The 20595-nt window shown below is 59.6% G+C and overlaps 1 protein-coding gene across 1 annotated transcript; it reads left to right on the top strand.

Annotated features, from left to right (window-relative positions):
- Positions 1-967: 967 nt before the first annotated feature.
- On the top strand, positions 968-20333 carry ELP4 (elongator acetyltransferase complex subunit 4). Its single transcript, XM_061566547.1, has 10 exons — positions 968-1178; positions 3396-3431; positions 4208-4329; positions 7282-7401; positions 8063-8205; positions 8436-8523; positions 8941-9177; positions 10227-10338; positions 11189-11295; positions 19472-20333. Exons 1-10 carry the CDS (start codon positions 968-970, stop codon positions 19574-19576), a joined length of 1281 nt encoding a protein of 426 aa, XP_061422531.1. The 3' UTR covers positions 19577-20333.
- The last annotated feature ends 262 nt before the right edge of the window (positions 20334-20595 follow it).

Genomic DNA, 20595 nt, shown 5'->3' with positions numbered 1-20595 from the left:
GATGCAAGTCCACGCTGCTGCTGCTACTGCACTTTCATCACCAGCTGCAAGTCCACGCTGCTGCTGCTACTGCACTTTCATCACCAGCTGCAAGTCCACGCTGCTGCTGCTACTGCACTTTCATCACCAGATGCAAGTCCACGCTGCTGCTGCTACTGCACTTTCATCACCAGCTGCAAGTCCACGCTGCTGCTGCTACTGCACTTTCATCACCAGCTGCAAGTCCACGCTGCTGCTGCTACTGCACTTTCATCACCAGCTGCAAGTTCACGGTGCTGCTGCTGCACCTTCATCACCAGCTGCAAGTTCACGGTGCTGCTGCTGCACTTTCATCACCAGCTGCAAGTCCACGCTGCTGCTGCTGCACATTCATCACCAGCTGCAAGTTCACGCTGCTGCTGCTGCACTTTCATCACCAGCTGCAAGTTCACGCTGCTGCTGCTGCACCTTCATCACCAGCTGCAAGGTGACGGTGCTGCTGCTGCACCTTCACCAGCTGCAAGGTGACGGTGCTGCTGCTGCACCTTCATCACCAGCTGCAAGTTCACGGTGCTGCTGCTGCACCTTCATCACCAGCTGCAAGTTCGCGCTGCTGCACCTTCATCACCAGCTGCAAGTTCACGCTGCTGCTGCTGCTGTTGCACCTTCACCAGCTGCAAGGTGACGGTGCTGCTGCTGCTGCTGCACCTTCATCACCAGGTCACCAGGCGGCTCCTGTGTTTCACGAGTGGCAAGCACTCTGTGAGTAACGAGTGGTAATGGCGCTAATAAACATTGTTTCTGTTGAAGGAGTGCCGTGTTGTCATTTGCGACATCTCTCTACGTTTTGTCAGAAATATAAAAAACAATGTTTCACAGAGTAACAACTCTGACTCCGACTGGCGAGATCTCGCGAGACTCTACCAGATCTCGCGAGACTCTGCGAGATTAACCCCCCCCCTCGCCTCTCCTCCCCCGCCCAACCAACATGGCCGCGCCCAGCGCCACGAGTTTTCGGCGTGGAGCGCGCGTGGAGTCGGGGGGGCCCGGGGGGCGTGGGGGGCCCGGGGGGCGCGTGGAGTCGGGGGGGCCCGTGGGGCGTGGGGGGCTCGGGGGGGCTCTGCGCGGGACGCGGCCCTGCGGGTCCCGCTCCCAGCTGCTCGTGTCAACAGGCATCCCCTCGCTCGACTCCGCGCTGGGTCAGTCCCCGCGTCTCATCTCCCGTGTTCCTCTATCTCGTGGATCGAGTCCCCGTGTCTCTGTGGAGTCCCCGTGTCTGTGTCACCCTGTCCAGTGTCTCGTGGATTGAGTCCCCGTGTCTGAGTCATCGTGTCTGTGTCACCCTGTCCCGTGTCTCGTGCCCGGTGTCTGCAGCCTGTTCCGTGGCTGGAGTGCTGTCCCCCGTGTCCCGTCCGGAGTTTCTTGTCTCCCGCGTGTCTCGTTTCATTGATGCCGATGTCTGTAATCGGTCACCCGTTGAATGGCGCAGTATCCCGGTACATCATTGAATCGCGTGTTCTCTCTGGCTGTACAAGTCTTCTCTCAAGTCAATCCCAAACACGCGGCCTCCACTAACACCACACCCACCACTACGGGCACACCCCCAATGCCAGTACGATTACTACTAGTGACACAAACTATCATCACATCACATCATTACATTATTATTGCATTATCATCAGCGATTCATCCTTTTTCATTCATCCGTTACCAGCAGAGCTGAATCTCAGAACGCTGCTCTGAGACATGTTGTAAAAATTATATTTGCATTGTTATTTTGGTTACAACCATGTTCACATAGTACTGTATGTGGTATGCTAAATTATTACGGATATGATAGGCGTACATTGTGGTCGAGTGGTAGTGCCTTATGTCAATAATCACTTCTCCAAGACGGCCAGCCTGGCAGTATTCTGGAAAATATGAAGTGAGAAATGAAATTTGGAGCCCTGAACATCATCGTTCATTCTTGTTCATCACCACCATCCGCATCGTGAACACCACCAACCACCACCACTCTGTGTAATTGTACTGCAAGCACGGTTTGTAATCGCGTGCAGAAAAATGAAGATGGTTTTATTATCACACACAGGCGACGATGTCGACGTTCGGCCAAACCGGTCAAGTCGAGAGGTCTTTTTCAATTCCTCGGTGACAATAACAAAGACACCGGCGGCCTCCCTCCCTCCCCCGTCAGTCGTAATTAACCTGTCGTTGCTCTGTGTAAGTTCACCGAAGCGGTGAAATCTGAAGCTACAATTCCACAGAGCTCCTTACGCTGGACGGGAGACGCACTCGGACAGCTCAATCACGGCGGGCAGTGGCGCGTCGTGCGGCCGCCGTGCGGACACGCGACAAATTAGCCATGTAACGATCCAACCCCCTCAACCCCCTTGCCAAAAGACAAAGATCCCCCGTGTAGCCTTAACACACTGTTAGGGGCAAGTGCCGTTAACAAGTAGCGCCTATATAGGAGGACATGGCGCACGAGGGGGTGGGTGGCCAGCACCACGCCCGGTCGCCTTTGTCTCCCCAGTGGCAATGGTTAAACACCGCACCCGGTACTCATTTGAGGCTGAGTCGACCTAGAGGAGGCCTAGGACCGTTTCAGATAATCGTCACCGGTGTTGGCCGTGAACTGGAATCGAACTCGGGTGGTCGGGTTCGTAGCGCAGCGCGCTAACCACTACACCACCGCTCCCCCCCCCATCCCACACACGAGCCACCGCCACAACGAGAATCATTCTCCGCGGCGCGTTGTTCAGCACGAAGTCCGGCGTTTCGCCCCACGTGCCAAAAGCTTCATAAACCGAACTCATCGGCTCACTTTCTCCCTCGATTCTGTCGAATGGCCCTGCTGCTGCTGCTACTGATGCTTGATGGAGGGCAAGACGATGTCTCGTGTATTACCATCGGCTGTTTATTAACACAACGTCACCCGGCCTACATCGAGCACCAGTAGCTGCCTGCGATTGCTGCAGAATCGATCGAGGGAGTGATGAGCCACTTCTGTTCGGTTCCTGAAGAAGCTCCCAGAACGTGTCGTGAAACGTTGGACATGGCGCCTAACACGCTGGCCACAGCAACCCCCACGTGCGTCGCTCCGGCCTTCGTTGGCGCTCGCTTACAACACTTGCCCCGACGGCCTGCGTGCGGTTTGTGTTTAACTTAACTCGTCGCAGAGCACAGTCACAGACCCAACGTGTCCAGGGGCCAGCAACAAACAGCACTGCCAAGGTTGTGACAGATGAGCGTTTGTTGCATTGAGCACTGTTGTCTGTTGTAAGGGGTTTGGGGGAAGCAGGCGATGGGAGGGAATTCCAGAGTTGAGTCCAAGCTGTCGGATACGCGCGGAATCGTTACGATTGTCAGCAGGAGTGGCAGCCCTCGTGTGTTGATGTTTGTGTCCGTTGCAGGTGGCGGGCTGGCGCTGGGGTCGCTGCTACTCATCGGTACGTGGGTGAAGGTTCGCCTCCCGGTCGTGGCGCGTGGCCGGCGTGTCGTAGCGGCGGAGGTGGGGGGTGGACGCGTGGTTTTTAGATCGCGGATGAATCACTCGGATCAAGTGGACAGAGAGTAGCCTCAAGCGCAGTTTAGCTTCACAGTTTGGTTTATGCTGCTTTGTTGTGTGTGTGGTGTATATTCTCTATTGATTTTGAACAGTTTATTTGGTCTATAATTTATTCCTTAGTGAGTGGGTCAGTGAGTGGATGGATTTGTGAGTGGGTGGGTGAATGGGTGAGTGGGTGTCTGAGTGAGTTGGTGGGTGCATGGGTTAATGAGTGGTAATTGAGTGAGGGGAATGGCTGAGTGAGAGGGTGTTTGTGTGAGTGGATGGGTGAATGAGTGGTGATCGAGTGAGTGGGTGAGTGGTTGACTGGCTGAGTGAGTAGGTGGTGGGTGAGTGAGTGGTGAGTGTGTATGTTGTATATTTTGCATTGTTTCAATTTACTGAGTAAAAATCTGAAATATCCCCGTGTTTTGGCACCCCGCGCTGTACTGATGAAGAGCGCAATGATTGATAATATTGTTGGTGATGATGATGATGACACTGATGATAGTGATGATGATAGTAATGACTCAGATGATAATAAAACTGATGACGATTTTGGCAATGACTCAACTGATGATAACTGATGAGGATGCCGATGAAGCTTGCGATGCTGATGATGCTGATGACGATGGCTGATGCTTCTGATGATGCCCGTGCGTGGTGGTGCCGCTTTAGAGGAGGATGCTTTTGGGAGTTTCGCTCGCCACATCCTCCGCTGCTTCCTCGCCCAGGGGATCGCATCGGGTCATGACCTCTACGTGGCCTCCGCCGACACTCACCCCGATGACATCATCCAGGTGAGGGAGCGGGTGAGAGAGGGGATGAGAGCAGGTGAGAGGGTGAGAGAGAGGGCATGAGAGTGAGAGTATGTGAGAGTATGCCGGTGCGGGTGAGAGCGTGCGGGTGAGAGCGGGTGAGAGCGGGTGAGTGCGTGTGGGAGAGAGCGTGCGAGAGAGAACTGGTGAGAGCGTGCGGGAGAGAACGGGAGAGAGCGTGCGGGAGAGAGCGTGCGGGAGAGAGCGTGCGGGGGGAGGGTGCAGGTGCAGGTGGTGCGTTGTGGAGGGGTGGCAGCGTGCGATGGGTGGCGCTGTTTCACCAAACACCAGCACCGCCAACAATATCACCAACCCCATCCCTCATCCAGCTCCCGACCACGAACCCCCCCGCCCTAACCCCAACGCTATCCCCCAACAAGCCTCAGGGTCACTCTGGCAAATGAGACTCCCGTCCCGGTCCCTTGAGGTCTCACCCGGTTCAACAAAACCCACTTGAACCTTGAGCACACTCTGTCCTCCACCCTACTGCCGCAAACCTCTTGCAGCCTCATCCTGAACTCTGTCCCACAGCCTTCGCCCCGACACTAACCCCCAGGACCTCACCCTCTCGCTCATCGCCGCCCTCCGTCTCCGCACCCCGGTTCCTCAGGCTGGGAACGGGCGCTCCCCCACCCACCCCCCCACCCGGTTTCCCGGCACGTTGCTCATCGCGCTGCGCTTGACTCGCGGGTTGTAAGCGAACCGACGGGCAGTGTTTGGGTATACGTGTGGCGATCCGCAGACGATCCCGTCGTGAGTTAGAGTCAGGGTCGCTCTCATCTCCGTCTCACTTGTTCTCGCTTGCTCCCTCTCCCCCTCTCTCTCTGCACTCTCTCCCCCTCTCTCTCTGCACTCTCTCCCCCTCTCTCTCTGCACTCTCTCCCCCTCTCTCTCTGCACTCTCTCCCCCTCTCTCTCTGCACTCTCTCCCCCTCTCTCTCTGCACTCTCTCCCCCTCTCTCTTTGCACTCTCTCCCCCTCTCTCTCTGCACTCTCTCCCCCTCTCTCTCTGCACTCTCTCCCCCTCTCTCTCTGCACTCTCTCCCCCTCTCTCTCTGCACTCTCTCCCCCTCTCTCTTTGCACTCTCTCCCCCTCTCTCTTTGCACTCTCTCCCCCTCTCTCTCTGCACTCTCTCCCCCTCTCTCTCTGCACTCTCTCCCCCTCTCTCTCTGCACTCTCTCCCCCTCTCTCTCTGCACTCTCTCCCCCTCTCTCTCTGCACTCTCTCCCCCTCTCTCTCTGCACTCTCTCCCCCTCTCTCTCTGCACTCTCTCCCCCTCTCTCTCTGCACTCTCTCCCCCTCTCTCTCTGCACTCTCTCCCCCTCTCTCTCTGCACTCTCTCCCCCTCTCTCTCTGCACTCTCTCCCCCTCTCTCTCTGCACTCTCTCCCCCTCTCTCTCTGCACTCTCTCCCCCTCTCTCTCTGCACTCTCTCCCCCTCTCTCTCTGCACTCTCTCCCCCTCTCTCTCTGCACTCTCTCCCCCTCTCTCTCTGCACTCTCTCCCCCTCTCTCTCTGCACTCTCTCCCCCTCTCTCTCTGCACTCTCTCCCCCTCTCTCTCTGCACTCTCTCCCCCTCTCTCTCTGCACTCTCTCCTCTCTCTCACGCACATGCTCCCTCTCACCTTCACACTTTCTTTCTCTCCCTCCCTCCCTTTCACCGTCCCCTTTGTTGTTTCTGGATTGCCGTGTCCGAATTTCATTTGCAGGAGCGAAAATCTAATTGTGGCAGTGGAATTGGAGTTGGTGGAGTTTGTGAAGTTGGTGGTGGTGCAGTTGGTGGCATTGGTGGTGGTGGTGGCTATGCATGCATCCACGCCCCGTGCCGCCCGACAGTCTCCCACCCCGTGTTTGCTCAGATGAGACCTCAGGCTCTCTGACCACGACTTAATGGCCAATTAGCCCGGCAGTGACAATGGTGGCGGCAGCAACGGCGGTGGCGGCCCGGTCACGGTAACCCGAGCCAACCCGCGAGCGCCGTTGTCCCGCGGTAACGAGGTTCCGCGGTAACGAGGTTCCGTGGTAACGAGGTTACGGCGCTCGGGTCGGGTTCCACCGTCACCCTCGCTGCACGGAGCCGTGGTCCATCCACTGCTGGATGACGGCCTCCTCCACCCCCTGCCCCACCAAGTCGTCGCCGTCACTCACGGCTTCCCGCGATGCAACGAATCGTTTAGTTCCCGCACGCCAGTTGATTTCATTCATCGCTCCATCTCAATGGGGGTGGAGGTGGGGACGTCCCCTGGAATGTTTCCCCTCCTCCAGCTGACGTTCCGTCATTCGTCTTCATCTGCAGGCCACCATCCACGCCGTGATGCTTCCTGTCCAGGCCCCACTCACTGTCTCGAACAGTCTGGGATCACCGCTTGTAGCGTGCATCCGTGTGTCCTCTTCTCTGTGTGTCTCTCTCTTGGTATCCAATGGCAAGCGTTCGTCTTGCCACGCACCTCTGCGCACTTTTCTTCCGTGGTGCTTGGAGGTGGTGCCGCGTGTGTGGTCCCCGCGTCACTGCGGGTGGCAACGCACACCGATTAACCCTTCGCACGCATGCACACACACACACACGCACACACACACGCACACACACACGCACGCACCATTCACCTGTCCCTCTGTACTCGTGCCGTTGTTCACCGCGTCGGTGGGCCTTGACTCAGCGGTGAAATATCTCGTCTCGTTTCATCCGCTTATGAGAAGAGTCACTCAAGAGTTGATTCCTCTTAGCCACGTGGTGTTTTTTAATCCGGAATATATGGCGACACCTGGCACACCACATCCAGTATTCCTTTCACCGTGGGCTGCGGGTGATTGATAGTCACCTGCCACCTGTGAGGGTCCGCCGGGCGCCCGGAGAATATCCGGAGAGAAACGAGGCCCTGGCTGCTGGGTCACAGGAGTGACCTCCCCCCCTCCCCCCACACCCCCTGGGCGGCAGGAGCTACCGGCCCCCGTGCTGGATGAGCCCCCTGCGGGTCGCGGGGGTCCCTGCGGGAGAGCGAGCGACGCGGAGGGCATGGAGATCGCGTGGAGATACCAGAACATGCCCAAAGTGGAGGTGAGCGCATTGGTGCCTCACCAACTCTGTGCGAGTGGGAGAGCAGGAGAGTGGGTGAGTGAGTGGGTGGGTGAGTGAGTGAGTGAATCAGTGGGTGAGTGAGTGGGTGAGTGAGTGGGTGAGTGAGTGTGTCCATCTGCTACAGCAGAGGTGTAGGACATGTTCAACAGGACCTACGTTATTGCTTTATTGACCTGGTCAAGGCCGTGGATGGTACCCTCATGAGGCCGCAGCTCTGGGTGGTTCTTCCTGCTCTTAGGGGCCCCTGGCCCTCTGTTGACGATCATCCCGAACCTTCACGATGGTGGGCAGGCCCGTGGTCAAGATCGGCCTCTGTCGAGGAGGCTCACGAAGGATGCTTCTGGGCAGTGGCAGGCGAGGTGCACTTTTGAGGTTCATGGGAAGTTGGAGGGGATTTCCCTCTGGCACCGGTCCGTGGTTGGCTCGTGTTGGACCCCGGCTGCTTGACGTTGCGCACTCCCAGCAGGCCGTGTGGCCGATGGGACGTGTGAAACAAACGTGCGCATCGCTTCTGAAGAGGAGTGATGTGTGTGGGCTTGGATGTGAATTGACGGCGTGGCGCGTGTGCCGCGCTGGGCGGGGGCGGTTGAGCGGTCGGGGCGGATCTGCAACTTTGTGCTGCGCCCTTCCGTTGACGCAGACTGCGCCGGCTGCGGGCGCCGCTCTGGGCCAGAGCTTTGACCTTTCACGCACCATGGGGGCGGAGCTCCGAGCTGGGGCACGCGTGCACACCTTCCACCTGCCCGCTCACCCGCCGCTCACCCACACCACTACCCCCCACGGGTGAGACACTCGCCCGACGCTCACCACGTCGACGGACGGTGTCGGACGTCACTTGACTTGCGCGAGATTGCTGTTGTTGTAGTCGAAGCCTGGGGAGGGGAGGCGATGATGGCAAGAGAGGGGATTCCAAAGTGCATCACTGCAGTGTGTATGGATAGTTGCGTGTCGACACGTGCGTCGACACGCGTGTGCTTGCGTGTTGACACGCGTGTGGTTGCGTGTGGCGGCAGGGTGGATGCGGTGCCCGGGTACTCCGCTCTGCTCCGCTCGCTGGCGCACGTCACCCAGGACCCCGCGTACGACCTCTCACCCCCGCAGGTGTGCACCCTTGATGGTCCGCGTCGCCACTCTCACCCGTGGTCTATCCACAGCTGGATGTCACAGGACTCCCCATGTTTCAACGTTCTGCCCCCACCGCTGACAACACCACCACCATCATCAACACTATCGCCACCACCATCATCACTATCGCCACCACCACCATCTCCACCGCCACCTCCACCATCTCCACCGCCACCCCCACCATCTCCACCACCATCTCCACCACCACCTCCACAACCGCCACTGCCACCGTCATCACCAACACCAGCACCACCACAACCACCAAAACCATCACCGCCGCCACTACCCTATGTTGGTGGTGGGGATTGTTTGACCATACTTCACCATCGTGTTCACGATGATACGTGTGCGCGCGCGTGCGTGTGTGTGTTTTTGCCTGCACGCCCCCATTAGCCCCTCACCCCAGCCCCCAACCCCCCGGCCGCCCCCCCCCTGCGCCGCGTGCTGCGTGCGTCACTGCCGTCCCTGGGGGGGGCGGCGTGGGGGGACGACTCGACAAGCGGCCCCCTCCCCTCGCGGGGCCCCCCCCGCAGCAACGCGGCGCTCCCCCGCCTCCTCCTGGCGCTCCGCTCGCTCCTCCGCTCGTCGCTGTGTGTGGCGGTCGCCACCGTGCCAGCTCACCTGGGCCAGGTGAGTGGGGGGGGGGAGAGGGGGAGAAGGGGGGAGGGGATGGGGGGGGCGAGGGCCATGGTAACGACACTGTACAATTACACAGGTGAGAGCGGGGAGAGGAGTCGGGGTGGGTGGGGAGAGACGGGGAGAGACGGGGAGAGACGGGGGAGGGACGGGGGAGAGACGGGGGAGAGAGAGCGGCGTCACGCTCGATGGCGCGCGGTGAGAGGAACAAACACGTGGAGACGCGGAGGAGACGCCACCGTCCCCTCGCCCTGTTTGTGTTTCCGCCGCGCGTGCGCGTGAGTGAATGTGTACGAGTGTTCGTGTGTGTGTCGCTAAGTGTGTGTACTTAACACGCGCCCGCGTCTGCGTGTTCCGCGTCCGCATGATTAACCCCGCGACGGCCGCTGCCCCGCGCTGCAGCCCACACGTTCCGCTCTCCTGTCTTGTCGCTACGCACCGCACGCGCTGCGTACGTAGCCGGGTTGCGTGAGAACATCCTCCCATCGACCCGTCCTCCCATCAGCTGCACGCCCTCCCATCCTCTCGGTGGGCGCTAACCGCTGCACCACCGCTCCCCACGTGCACACGATCCGATTCGACCGCTCTGCGATGGATGTTCCTCCCTCCCACTGGACCTCATCACCACCTCCGATGTTCTCTCAATGTCCTTACGTGTGTGTGTGTCCATGTGTATATCCGAATGTACGTCTGTGTGTGTGTGCGTGTGAGTGTGTGTGGGGAGCGGTAGTGTAGCGGTTAGCGTGCTGCGCTATGAACCCGGCGGCCCGAGTTCGATTCCCGCTTACAGCCAACACCGGTGATGAGTATTTGAACCGGTTCTGGGCCTTCCCTAGGTCGACTCGGCCCTCAAATGAGTACCGGGTGCGGTGTGTAAACATCGCCACTGGGGAGATAAAGGCGGCCTAGCGTGGTGCTGGCAGCCCACCCCTCGTGTGCTGTGCCGGCCTTCATAGTTGCTCACGAACAGCACTTTCCCCAACGGTCTGTTAAGGCTACATGGGGGATCATTGTCTTTGTGTGTCTGTGCGTGTGCGGTGCAGGACGACGCCTGGCTGCGCCGCGTGGAGCGAGCGAGCGACTCGGTGCTCCGGCTCGAGTCGTTCGCCGGCTCCCCCCGCGGTGACGTCCACCCCCTCTACCGCGAGCACCACGGTGAGAGAACACGCGGGGTGGGGGGGTGCCCGTGCGTTTGGGGAGTGCGTGACGTGGGTGCCCGTGCGTTTGGGGAGTGCGTGACGTGGGTGCCCGTGCGTTTGGGGAGTGCGTGACGTGGACGCCCGTGCGTTTGGGGAGTGCGTGACATGGACGCCCGTGCGTTTGGGGAGTGCGTGACGTGGACGCCCGTGCGTTTGGGGAGTGCGTGACGTGGACGCCCGTGCGTTTGGGGAGTGCGTGACGTGGGTGCCCGTGCGTTTGCGGAGTGCGTGACATGGACGCCCGTGCGTTTGGGGAGTGCGTGACATGGACGCCCGTGCGTTTGGGGAGTGCGTGACGTGGGTGCCCGTGCGTTTGCGGAGTGCGTGACATGGACGCCCGTGCGTTTGGGGAGTGCGTGACGTGGACGCCCGTGCGTTTGGGGAGTGCATGACGTGGACGCCCGTGCGTTTGGGGAGTGCGTGACGTGGACGCCCGTGCGTTTGGGGAGTGCGTGACGTGGGTGCCCGTGCGTTTGGGGAGTGCGTGACATGGACGCCCGTGCGTTTGGGGAGTGCGTGACGTGGACGCCCATGCGTTTGGGGAGTGCGTGACGTGGACGCCCGTGCGTTTGGGGAGTGCGTGACGTGGACGCCCGTGCGTTTGGGGAGTGCGTGACGTGGACGCCCGTGCGTTTGGGGAGTGCGTGACGTGGGTGCCCGTGCGTTTGGGGAGTGCGTGACGTGGGTGCCCGTGCGTTTGGGGAGTGCGTGACGTGGGCACCCGTCTGTTTGGGGAGTGCGTGACGTGGGTGCCCGTGCGTTTGGGGAGTGCGTGACGTGAGCGCCCGTGCGTTTGGGGAGTGCAGGCCTGCTGCACGTGGTGCGAGCTCCGCGCTTGAACTCGCTCACGACGGCACTCGTAGACTCCCACGACCTCGCCTTCCGAGTGCGGCGGCGCCGGTTCCTCGTCGAGGTGACGCGCACACACTCGCGCACAAAGACAAATCTCCTCGTGTAGCCTTGACCGACTGTTGGGGCAAGTGCTGTTAGCGAGTAGGACCTATGAAGGCCGGTACGGCACACAGGGAGGTGAGTGGCCAGCGACACGCCTGCCCGACTGCCTTTTGTCACCCCACGTCCGCTTTAGATATTCGCCGGCGACGTTAACCGTGGACGGGAATCGAACCCGAGTGGCCGGGTTGACGGCACCGTGCGGTAGCCGCTGCCTTGTGCACCCCGCGGTGTGACAGGCCTCGCCACGGCTAGTCCCTCGCTTGGAGGGCCCGTCCACCAGCAGTGGCGTGAGCGGGCTCTTGCAGGGCTGCACCTTTAACTTGCTCATCATATATATACATACCATATCACTGTAATATGTATCACGTGAATTAATCTAAATGGTCAAACATCACATTGCAAAACCCTCTTGAAAATGGGTCTTGAGACTCATTGAAGCGTTGCTTTTAATTTGAGTCCTTAATTAAGCAGAGACACAGCCACAGATACAAAGGTCTGGCTGGGCCGCAACAGCAGAGGGTGGGTGGTGGGGGTGGTGAGGGAGGGGTGAGCGGGGGGGGTGAGTGCTGCGTAGAGAAATGTGTCCTAATGAGAGTGACGAATCACCCTCCTCCCACACGCACCAACAAAGCGTCATCATCTCCCCTCCCTCTCCCCTCCTCCCTTCCCTCTCCCCTCTCCCTTCCTCTCCCTCCCTCTCTCCTCTCCCTGCCTCTCCACTCCCTCTCCCCTCCCTCTCCCCTCCCTCTCCCCTCCCTCTCCCTGCCTCTCCCCTCTCTCTCCCATTTCTCTCCCCTGCCTCTCCCCTCCCTCTCCCCTCCCTCTCCCCTCCCTCTCCCCTCCCTCTCCCCTCCCTCTCCCCTCTCCCTCCCTCTCCCTCCCTCTCCCCGCCTCTCCCCTCCCTCGTTCTTACCTCATCCTCCTGACAACGAGTCTCAAGACTCGTTGCCAGGAGGGTGCTGCTACGCTGGGATGTTTGAGCCATGAGCAGCAACGGGGTCTGGTGGCTTCGTGTGGCCAGGGACCCGAAGAACATGGAGATAACCCAGCAACACGCTGCTGCATAGGAGGAGGGGCAGTCCCCCATTGCTCCGCTATGCATGCACCCGCTTGCTGTACTGTCACTTCTTGGCCACTCCGCAGCCCCAAGCCTCCATCACAGCTTTCCCCAGGTGGACTCCCATCCAAGAGCTGTCGCACAGGCTCAGCGCCTGCTTAGCTTCCCAGATCCAGGCGAGATGGTGGGGTGCATTGTGGGTGGTGTTTGGTCACAGACCCCTGGCCTACCCCCCCCCTTCCTCCTCCTCGACCCCCCTTTGCTCCCCCTTTTGTGTTCCTGGACGTTCCTTTGTATCCCTCGAGAGGGAGGGTGGTGGTGGTGGGGGGGGGATGGTAACGCCTCTGTGAGTGTGTGCGGTGAGACTGGGGGTTGGGGCTTGGTTAGGGGGTAGGGTTTGGGGGTGAGACTGGGGTTAGTCAGGGTCTGCTGGGATTAGGGGACACGGACGTTGATGAGTTTATTTAGGGGTCTTAAGACCCCCCTAAAGGGACGCAGGAATTAGTGTTAGCGCACACGCATACAAAGACGAGGATCCCCCATGGAGCCTTCAACATACTGATGGGACAGTAACTGTTAGCGAGCACCTATTAAGGCCGACACAGCACGGGGCACAAGGGGGTGTTGTGGCCAGCACCAGTCCCAGCCGCCTTTGTCTCCCCAGTGCTGATCTTTACACACGGCATGCACCAGGTACCCATTTAAGGCTGAGTCCACCTAGCGGAGGCCCACAACTGGTTCAGATATTCACCACTGATGTTGGTCGTGAGCCGGAATCGGAATCGAAACCGGGCCGCCGTGTTTGTCTCAGTGCGCGCTCACCGCTGCGCCACCGCTCCCCACGTGTTCCGGCAAGCACTCGCACACACGATCCGATTTCACCGCTCCACTCCGGCGTTCGCGTCGACTGCCACCGATGCTCTCTCAAAGGTCAAAGGTTAAAGCTGCCCTGCTCAGGCGATCGGAGGGGTGAAGCTCATTTGAAGCAATTGCGGAAATTCCACATTCCCATGCACAGGGCCGGTATGTCCATAGGATGACCTGTGTGGGGGTATCCCCCTCCAAGCCTCCTCACCGCCCCCCCCCCTTACGGTGCAGGGGGGGGGGGTGACGAGGAGGAGGGATGAGAAATGTCGGGGAGATCGTGGAGACAGACAGAGACACACACAGGGAGACACAGACAGGGAGACACAGAGAGACACAGACAGGGAGACACAGACAGGGAGACACGGACAGGGAGACACAGACAGAGAGACAGACAGGGAGACACAGACAGGGAGACACAGACAGGGAGACACAGACAGGGAGACACGGACAGGGAGACACGGACAGGGAGACACAGACAGGGAGACACAGACAGGGAGACACAGACAGGGAGACACAGACAGGGAGACACAGACAGAGAGACGGAGATAGGGTAAGAGGAAATGAGAGACAGAGACAGGGAGAGACAGAAGGACAGGCAGATGGGGAGACAGGGGAGACAGGGAGGCAGGAGGAGTGTAAATGTTTGTGCTCTGTAAAGTCCCAAAGGGGGAGGTGTAATTGACCCCCTCCCCCTGTGATGAGCTGTGTGCTCACTAAAGTGTTAATTAATTAGCGGGAAGACAAGCGGGGTTAATGGGGCACGGCGTGACCCACACCTCCTCTCCCCGCCCACCACGCACCCGCCCCCTCCACCACCTCCACCACCATCACCGCTAACACCACCCACAGTACAACCAGCTCCACCACCAACACCATCACCACCAACATGACCATCAGCATCACCATTAACACCACCAGTACCACCAACACCATCACCACCAACACCACCAACATTACCACCAGCACCACCACTAACAACACCACCAACACCTGCACCATCACCCATATCACCAACCCACGACCACCACCATAACCCCCAACACCACCATCACCGCTATTACCACACCCACGACCACCACCAACACCACCAACACTAGCACCATCACCGCTATCACCACACCCACGACCACCACCCCTCGCCCCCAGCACGCCGTCTTTGTTCCCCTTGGAGTGCCGAGGCCATCGCTCACTCGCGCCGCTCACGCACTGCCACCATTGTCAGTGTTCCCACGCCTGTCTCGTGGAGACACGCCGTTCCCCTGTCGCCCTGTGTCCATGTCCCCCTGTCTCCCTTTGCTCTCATTTCACCATCACCAACATCACCAACATCACCATCTCTCTCATCCGTCTCAACAGCAACGCTCCCCTCCACAACTCTCCCTCCCCCCGTCGTGATCACACCGCCGCCCATCCTGCGACCTCATCACCCCACGGGCCACCCCTCTACCCCCTAACCCCAACCAGGACCCCGACTCATCCCCGTGAGCTCACCCCGTGCAACGGGCGAGTCCGTTTGGGCAGCGGGCAGAGCGGAGACTCTGGGGGATTACCCTCTGGGGGTGGGGGGGGGGGATCAGTAGGGGGGAGGGGTCGGGGGAGTGGGCGACACGCTTGATCCCCATGTTTAACCCGGATTTGCAACCCCCCCCCCACCCACCTACTCATTATTTTTAAAACCCTAAACCAGCCCCCCACTCCCAGCCCCCCACGCCCAGCCCCCCACGCCCAGCCCCCCACGCCCAGCCCCCCACACCCAGCCCCCCACGCCCAGCCCCCCACTCCCAGCCCCCCACGCGTGGCGCTGCCGCCGCCGCCCCTACCGCCACGCCGTAATTGGCCAGAGACTGTGGTTGGGGGGCCGCGTCGCCTGCTACGGATTACCGGTCGGCGTGGAGAATTGGGAATTTGTGGCATGGTGGCGCGACGGTGGTGGCGCGGTGGTTGTGGTGGTTGTGGTGGTTGTGGTGGTTGTGGTGATTGTGGTGGTTGTGGTGATTGTGGTGGTTGTGGTGGTTGATGTGCAGTGGTGGTTTCTGGTGGTGGTGGTTGTGGTGGTGGTGGTTGTGTTTGTGGTGGTTGGTGTGCGGTGGTGGTTTCTGGTGGTGGTGATTGTGGTGGTGGTGGTGTCGGAATCAGTTTTCAGACTGCAGGAGGAATCCTATGAGCTGTGACGCTCTTTTTCGCAGATGTTCGGTAGGGGCGTGTCAGCGTGTGACGTGGTGGTGGTGTGTCACGTTTCGGTGTGTGATGTGGTGGTGTATAACATGGCGGTGTGCGGTGTGTGATGTGGTGGTGTGTGCCGTGGCGATGTGTGGTGTGTACCACGCTGTGTTGTCCTCTCTTCAACGGGCCGCACACCGCCGTACTGCGTAGGGGTTGCTGGGGGTGGGAAGGGGGTCACGGAGGTGACGAAACGGGGGGAGGGGGGCAAGCCCACAGCCGCCCCGCTGACTCGCGGATGTCGGGGACCGGCATCGGCGTGCACCACCGGCACCACCACCGGCACCCAGACAGCACCCAGACGGCACCCAGATGGCACCACCGGCACCACCGGCACGCTCGCCAGCGGTACGGGAACGCAGCAGCTCACACGGCGAGCCGATGGCCGCTGCGTGCGTGTGCGTGCGTGCGTGTGCGTACGTGTGCGGTCATGCTGGTGGTTAGTGCACCGCACTACGAACCCAGCCACCCAAGTCCTGGGCCTCCCCTAGGTCGACTCGGCTTCAAATGAGTACCTGGTGCGGCCACCCACCCCCTCGTGTGCCGTGCCGGCCTTTATAGGTGTGCGCTAACAGCACTTGCCCCAACAGTCTGTTAAGGATGGGGGATTTTTGTGTGTGTCGGTGGCCGTGTGTGTGTGTCTGTGTGTCGGTGGCTGTGTGTGTGTGTGTCGGTGGCTGTGTGTGTGTGTCGGTGGCTGTGTGTGTGTGTGTCGGTGGCTGTGTGTGTGTGTGTAGGTGGCTGTGTGTGTGTGTAGGTGGCTGTGTGTGTGTGTGTCGGTGGCTGTGTGTGTGTGTGTGTCGGTGGCTGTGTGTGTGTGTGTGTAGGTGGCTGTGTGTGTGTGTGTCGGTGGCTGTGTGCGTGTGTGTCGGTGCCTGTGTGTGTGTGTGTGTTGGTGGCTGTGCGTGCGTTGCCAGGGGCCTCCGCCTGTCACTATCCCACGCCGCGGCCCTGATTCGGCATGCGGCGGCTGTCACAGCAAATTGCTCCCCAGCGCAAACGTCCCCCCCCCCCGCCCCCCGTCCTGTCACCCCCCCCCCCAAACCATCACCACCACCCAGAGCAACGTCGCCTCTCTCTCTCTCGCTCCCACACGCCACCACCCCCGTCCGGTGACCATTGACACCACGACCTCCATGTCCAATACCCACCGTCACCATTCGGCAACATCCTCCGCCATCGCCCACGACCATCGCCCGCCGCCGTCGTCGTCACGACCACCTCGACTTTCCCGCTCCTGCGCGTGAACCGATCCCGTCGCTCCGTCCTTTGGCTGCCATTCTGCCGTTGTCCTCGTCCCCCCCCGGGCCTTGTCCGCGACGCGTGCGGCCCCCGCGCGTTCCCAGGGTCGCGGCTCCCGTTCGCGTTCCCCGCCGCGCGTGGCCCCCGCTCCGTCGCCACATCTAATTCCCGGCGTGCGCATCTCCACGCTTCCCTGCTCGCTTCTCGGCTCTCGTTTCCGCGTTCTTCCTCGGCGTTGTCTTCGTCCTCCCACCGTCGCCTGTCATCCTCTTCCTGTCTATAAATAACTTTTTATTTGCCCAGGTAAGGCCCACTGAACTACGTGGTTCTTTTTCAGAAGCGACCTCTGGCTATCACGAACGAACATTTGGCCGCTATGAACGAAATTTATATCGGCCAAATGTTCTTAACGCGTGGTGTTGATTCTAAATGTGGAGGGAAAATCCGTAGGACTCGGAGAAAAATCACGTGACCACGGGGAGAGCGAGAGAAACGCACAAACTCCAAATTTACAGCAGGTGTCGTCAGGGTCGAGATCGAAGCCACGACCTCCTGTATACCAGGCGAGGGAGTTGACATCTCCTAGCCACCGCGTTTCAACGCCGTGGTCCCCGGAGCCGGCCCGGCGTTCGCTCCGACCGGGCGACCGCCGGGAGTCCGCGCGTCGTGAACTCCGCCCCCGTCGACCCTGAGCCCCCACGAGGGGGCCGCCCGCCCCGTCCCCGCTCCCCCCGGCGCTGTCCGCCACGGCTCCTTCCCATTGGCCGGCTGGAGGTCGGGCACGCCGATTGGGAACATTCCGCCGATTCTCGTGATCCGGTTCGGGCTTTGACAAAGCACTCCGTCGTCCCGCCGCTCCTGCACCGCCACCGCCATCACCTCCGTCATCGTTGTTACTTTCATTGTTTTGTTGGGGGTAGATGAAGGGGGGTGAGGGGAGGCCGGTGGGAGGGGGGGGGCGCCCCTAATGACTCGGCTCCGAGCCCCGCGTCGCTGAGCCGTGCACTCATCGCAGTAATTGATCGGCGGCTGTGTTGGCCGCTGTGTTGGCTGCTGTGTGCGTGAGTGTGTGGTTGTGCGAGTGAGTGTGTGGTTGTGCGAGTGAGTGTGTGTGTGTGTGTGGTTGTGCGAGTGTGTGTGTGTGGTTGTGCGAGTGAGTGTGTGTGTGTGTGTGGTTGTGCGATTGAGTGTGTGTGTGCATGGTTGTGCGAGTGTGTGTGGTTGTATGAGTGTGTGTGTGTGGTTGTACGAGTGTGCGTGTGTGTGTGGTTGTACGAGTGTGTGTGTGTGTGTGTGGTTGTATGAGTGTGTGTGTGGTTGTACGAGTGTGTGTGTGTGTGTGTGGTTGTATGAGTGTGTGTGTGTGTGGAGAGCGGTAGCGTAACGGTTAGCGCTTGTACTACGAACCCGGCCACCCGAGTTCGATTCTCCTGCACGGCCAACACCAGCAACGATTCTCTGAATCGGTTCTGGATTTCTCCTAGGTCGACTCAGCCAAAAATGAATACCTGGTGCGATGCTTAAACATTGCCGCTGAGGAGACAAAGGCGGCTAGGCGTGGTGCTGGCCACCCACCCACCCTCCTGTGTGCTGTGCCGGCCTTCATGGGTGCCACTCGCTACCAGCACTTGCCCCAACAGTCTGCTACGGCTCCCTGGAGTGTCTTTGTCTTTGTGTGTACTCGACCCCCCTCCCACCCCACCCACCCCTCCCCTCTGTCCTCTCCGTGTTTGTTTGTCACTAATCCACTTTGTCTCCCAGCAGTTCCCATTAGAGCGCTATTCCCTGACGCCGCCACGCGTTAATATTATTATTAGTGATGCTGGTGCTGGTGGGGTATTTCGCAGCGGTGATACACACGCACACACACGCGCGCACACACACGCGCGCACACACATGGACGCACAGGCTCGCGCGTGTGTGTGTCTACGTGTGTGTCTCTACGTGTGTGTCTACGTGTGTGTCTACGTGTGTGTCTGTACGTGTGTGTCTACGTGTGTGTCTACCTGTGTGTCTACCTGTGTGTCTGTACGTGTGTCTCGACGTGTCAGCGTTTTGCATGTGTCTGTGTGAGGAGCGGTGACGCAGTGGTTAGCGCACTGCGCTCCAAGCCCGACGGCCGGAGTTCAGTGTGCGCTTGCCGCCAATAACGGTGGTGAATATTTGAAACGGTTACGGGCCTCCCCTAGGTCGACTCGGACTTAAACGAGTACCTGGTGCGGTGTGTAAACGTGAGCACTGGGGAGACAAATGCGGCCGGGCGTGGTACCGTGCCGTCCTTCATGCATGCGTGTTGAACTTCTTTTGCACCGTACGTAGCCAATCGTGCTAGTCATAGGTACTGCTGGCTAACAGCACTTGCCCCGCCAGCCTGTGTAGGCTACATGGGGGATCTTTGCCTGTTGTGTATGTGTCTAACAATCCTGCCTGTGTGCCTGCCTGTCTTTACCTGCTTGGTTACCTGTCTGTATCTGTCTGTGTCTGCCTGTCTCACTGTGTCTGCTGCTTCCCTCCATCTCTATAATCTGCTTGCCTCTCTGTCCGCTTGCCTGCCTGTGTTCCTGCCTGTCTGCCTGTGTTCCTGCCTGTCTGCCGCTTTGTACATCTCTCTGTCTGCCTGTCCCATCTCTCTGTCTGCACGTTTGTCTGTCTCTCAACCTGTCTGCCTGTCTGTCTGTCTCTCAACCTGTCTGTCTGTCTGCCCCCACCCCCTCTGGACCCCCCCCCCCCTCCTTCCCACCCCCCATAGAAGCTGCATCTGCCCCCGGATCTCTCGGACACCGCGAACCGCTCTGGCCCCAACGCCTCGGCCTGTGGGGGGGGGGCCACCACAACATCCAGCCTGGATTTCTGACTTTCTGGATTCTGGATTCTCAGGAAATGGATTCTGCAACAAGGGATTCTTGGATGATCATGGATTCTTGGATGATCATGGAGTCTTGATCCCAGATGGGGATTCTCAGATCCCAGATCCTGAATCTCAGGTTCTGGGATCCTGGATCCTGCATTGTATTGTGGGGGATTTCAGAGCTGTTGTTATCTGGAGAACATTTACAGATATAAGGATACACCACGTGAGGTTGTGCACGGCTTGCTGCTGACGGGAGTTCATGGGACAGACCCAATTGTTATGGGTTGACTGACTGAGATGACAGATGCACCACCTGTGCTCTGTACTGTAGCAACTTGCTGCGTTTTAGCCGCCCGGCACTCCGTTGTTGTGAGCATCGATCATCTGCCCTCCGCTGTTGTTGGAGGGCGACTGCCTCCAACTGCCCAGTAGCAGCGTCCTTCACGAGCCTCCTCCACAGAGGCCGATCTTGACACCGCTGGTACCAGTCATCGGCAAGTCCACTCGGCTCCACATCCTCCTGTACCGCATCACTCCATCTCTTCTCCGGCCCGTGCCAAGTGCCCGTTTAGCCCCCTCGATCCGGGCAAACAGAAACTGCTTGGGCGTGCGGTGGGGATTTAACCGGGGACACTCCGTGCGTCGACAGCACGTTCCAGTGAGAGATGCAGCCACGGAAGCTGCTCGCGATCGAGGTGTCATGAGGTATGGCGAGGTGTCACGTGACGAGTGTTTACCTTGTAAAGAGATGATGACAACAGCTCGGCATGTGTACGCATTGCTGCTGGTGAGCTGTGTGGTGAGCTGTGTGTGGTGAGCTTTGTGTGGTGAGCTGTGTGTGGTGAGCTGTGTGTGGTGAGCTTTGTGTGGTGAGTTGTGTGTGGCGAGTTTTGAACGGGTGCCAGTGAACTGTGCGGTCACTCTGAGGCTGACGCACATGCGGACCCACACAAACACCCCGATATGCACACACACTCATCCACGTACGCACCCCCACACATCAACACCACACAGCACACACT

This window comes from Lethenteron reissneri, chromosome 37 (genome assembly GCF_015708825.2).
Source record: "Lethenteron reissneri isolate LAM-NWPU_2019-01 chromosome 37, ASM1570882v1, whole genome shotgun sequence".
In the NCBI taxonomy this organism is placed as follows: Eukaryota; Metazoa; Chordata; class Hyperoartia; order Petromyzontiformes; family Petromyzontidae; genus Lethenteron; species Lethenteron reissneri.
The sequence above is the reverse complement of the archived record's forward strand: the minus strand, read 5'-3'. Positions and strand labels throughout refer to the sequence as shown.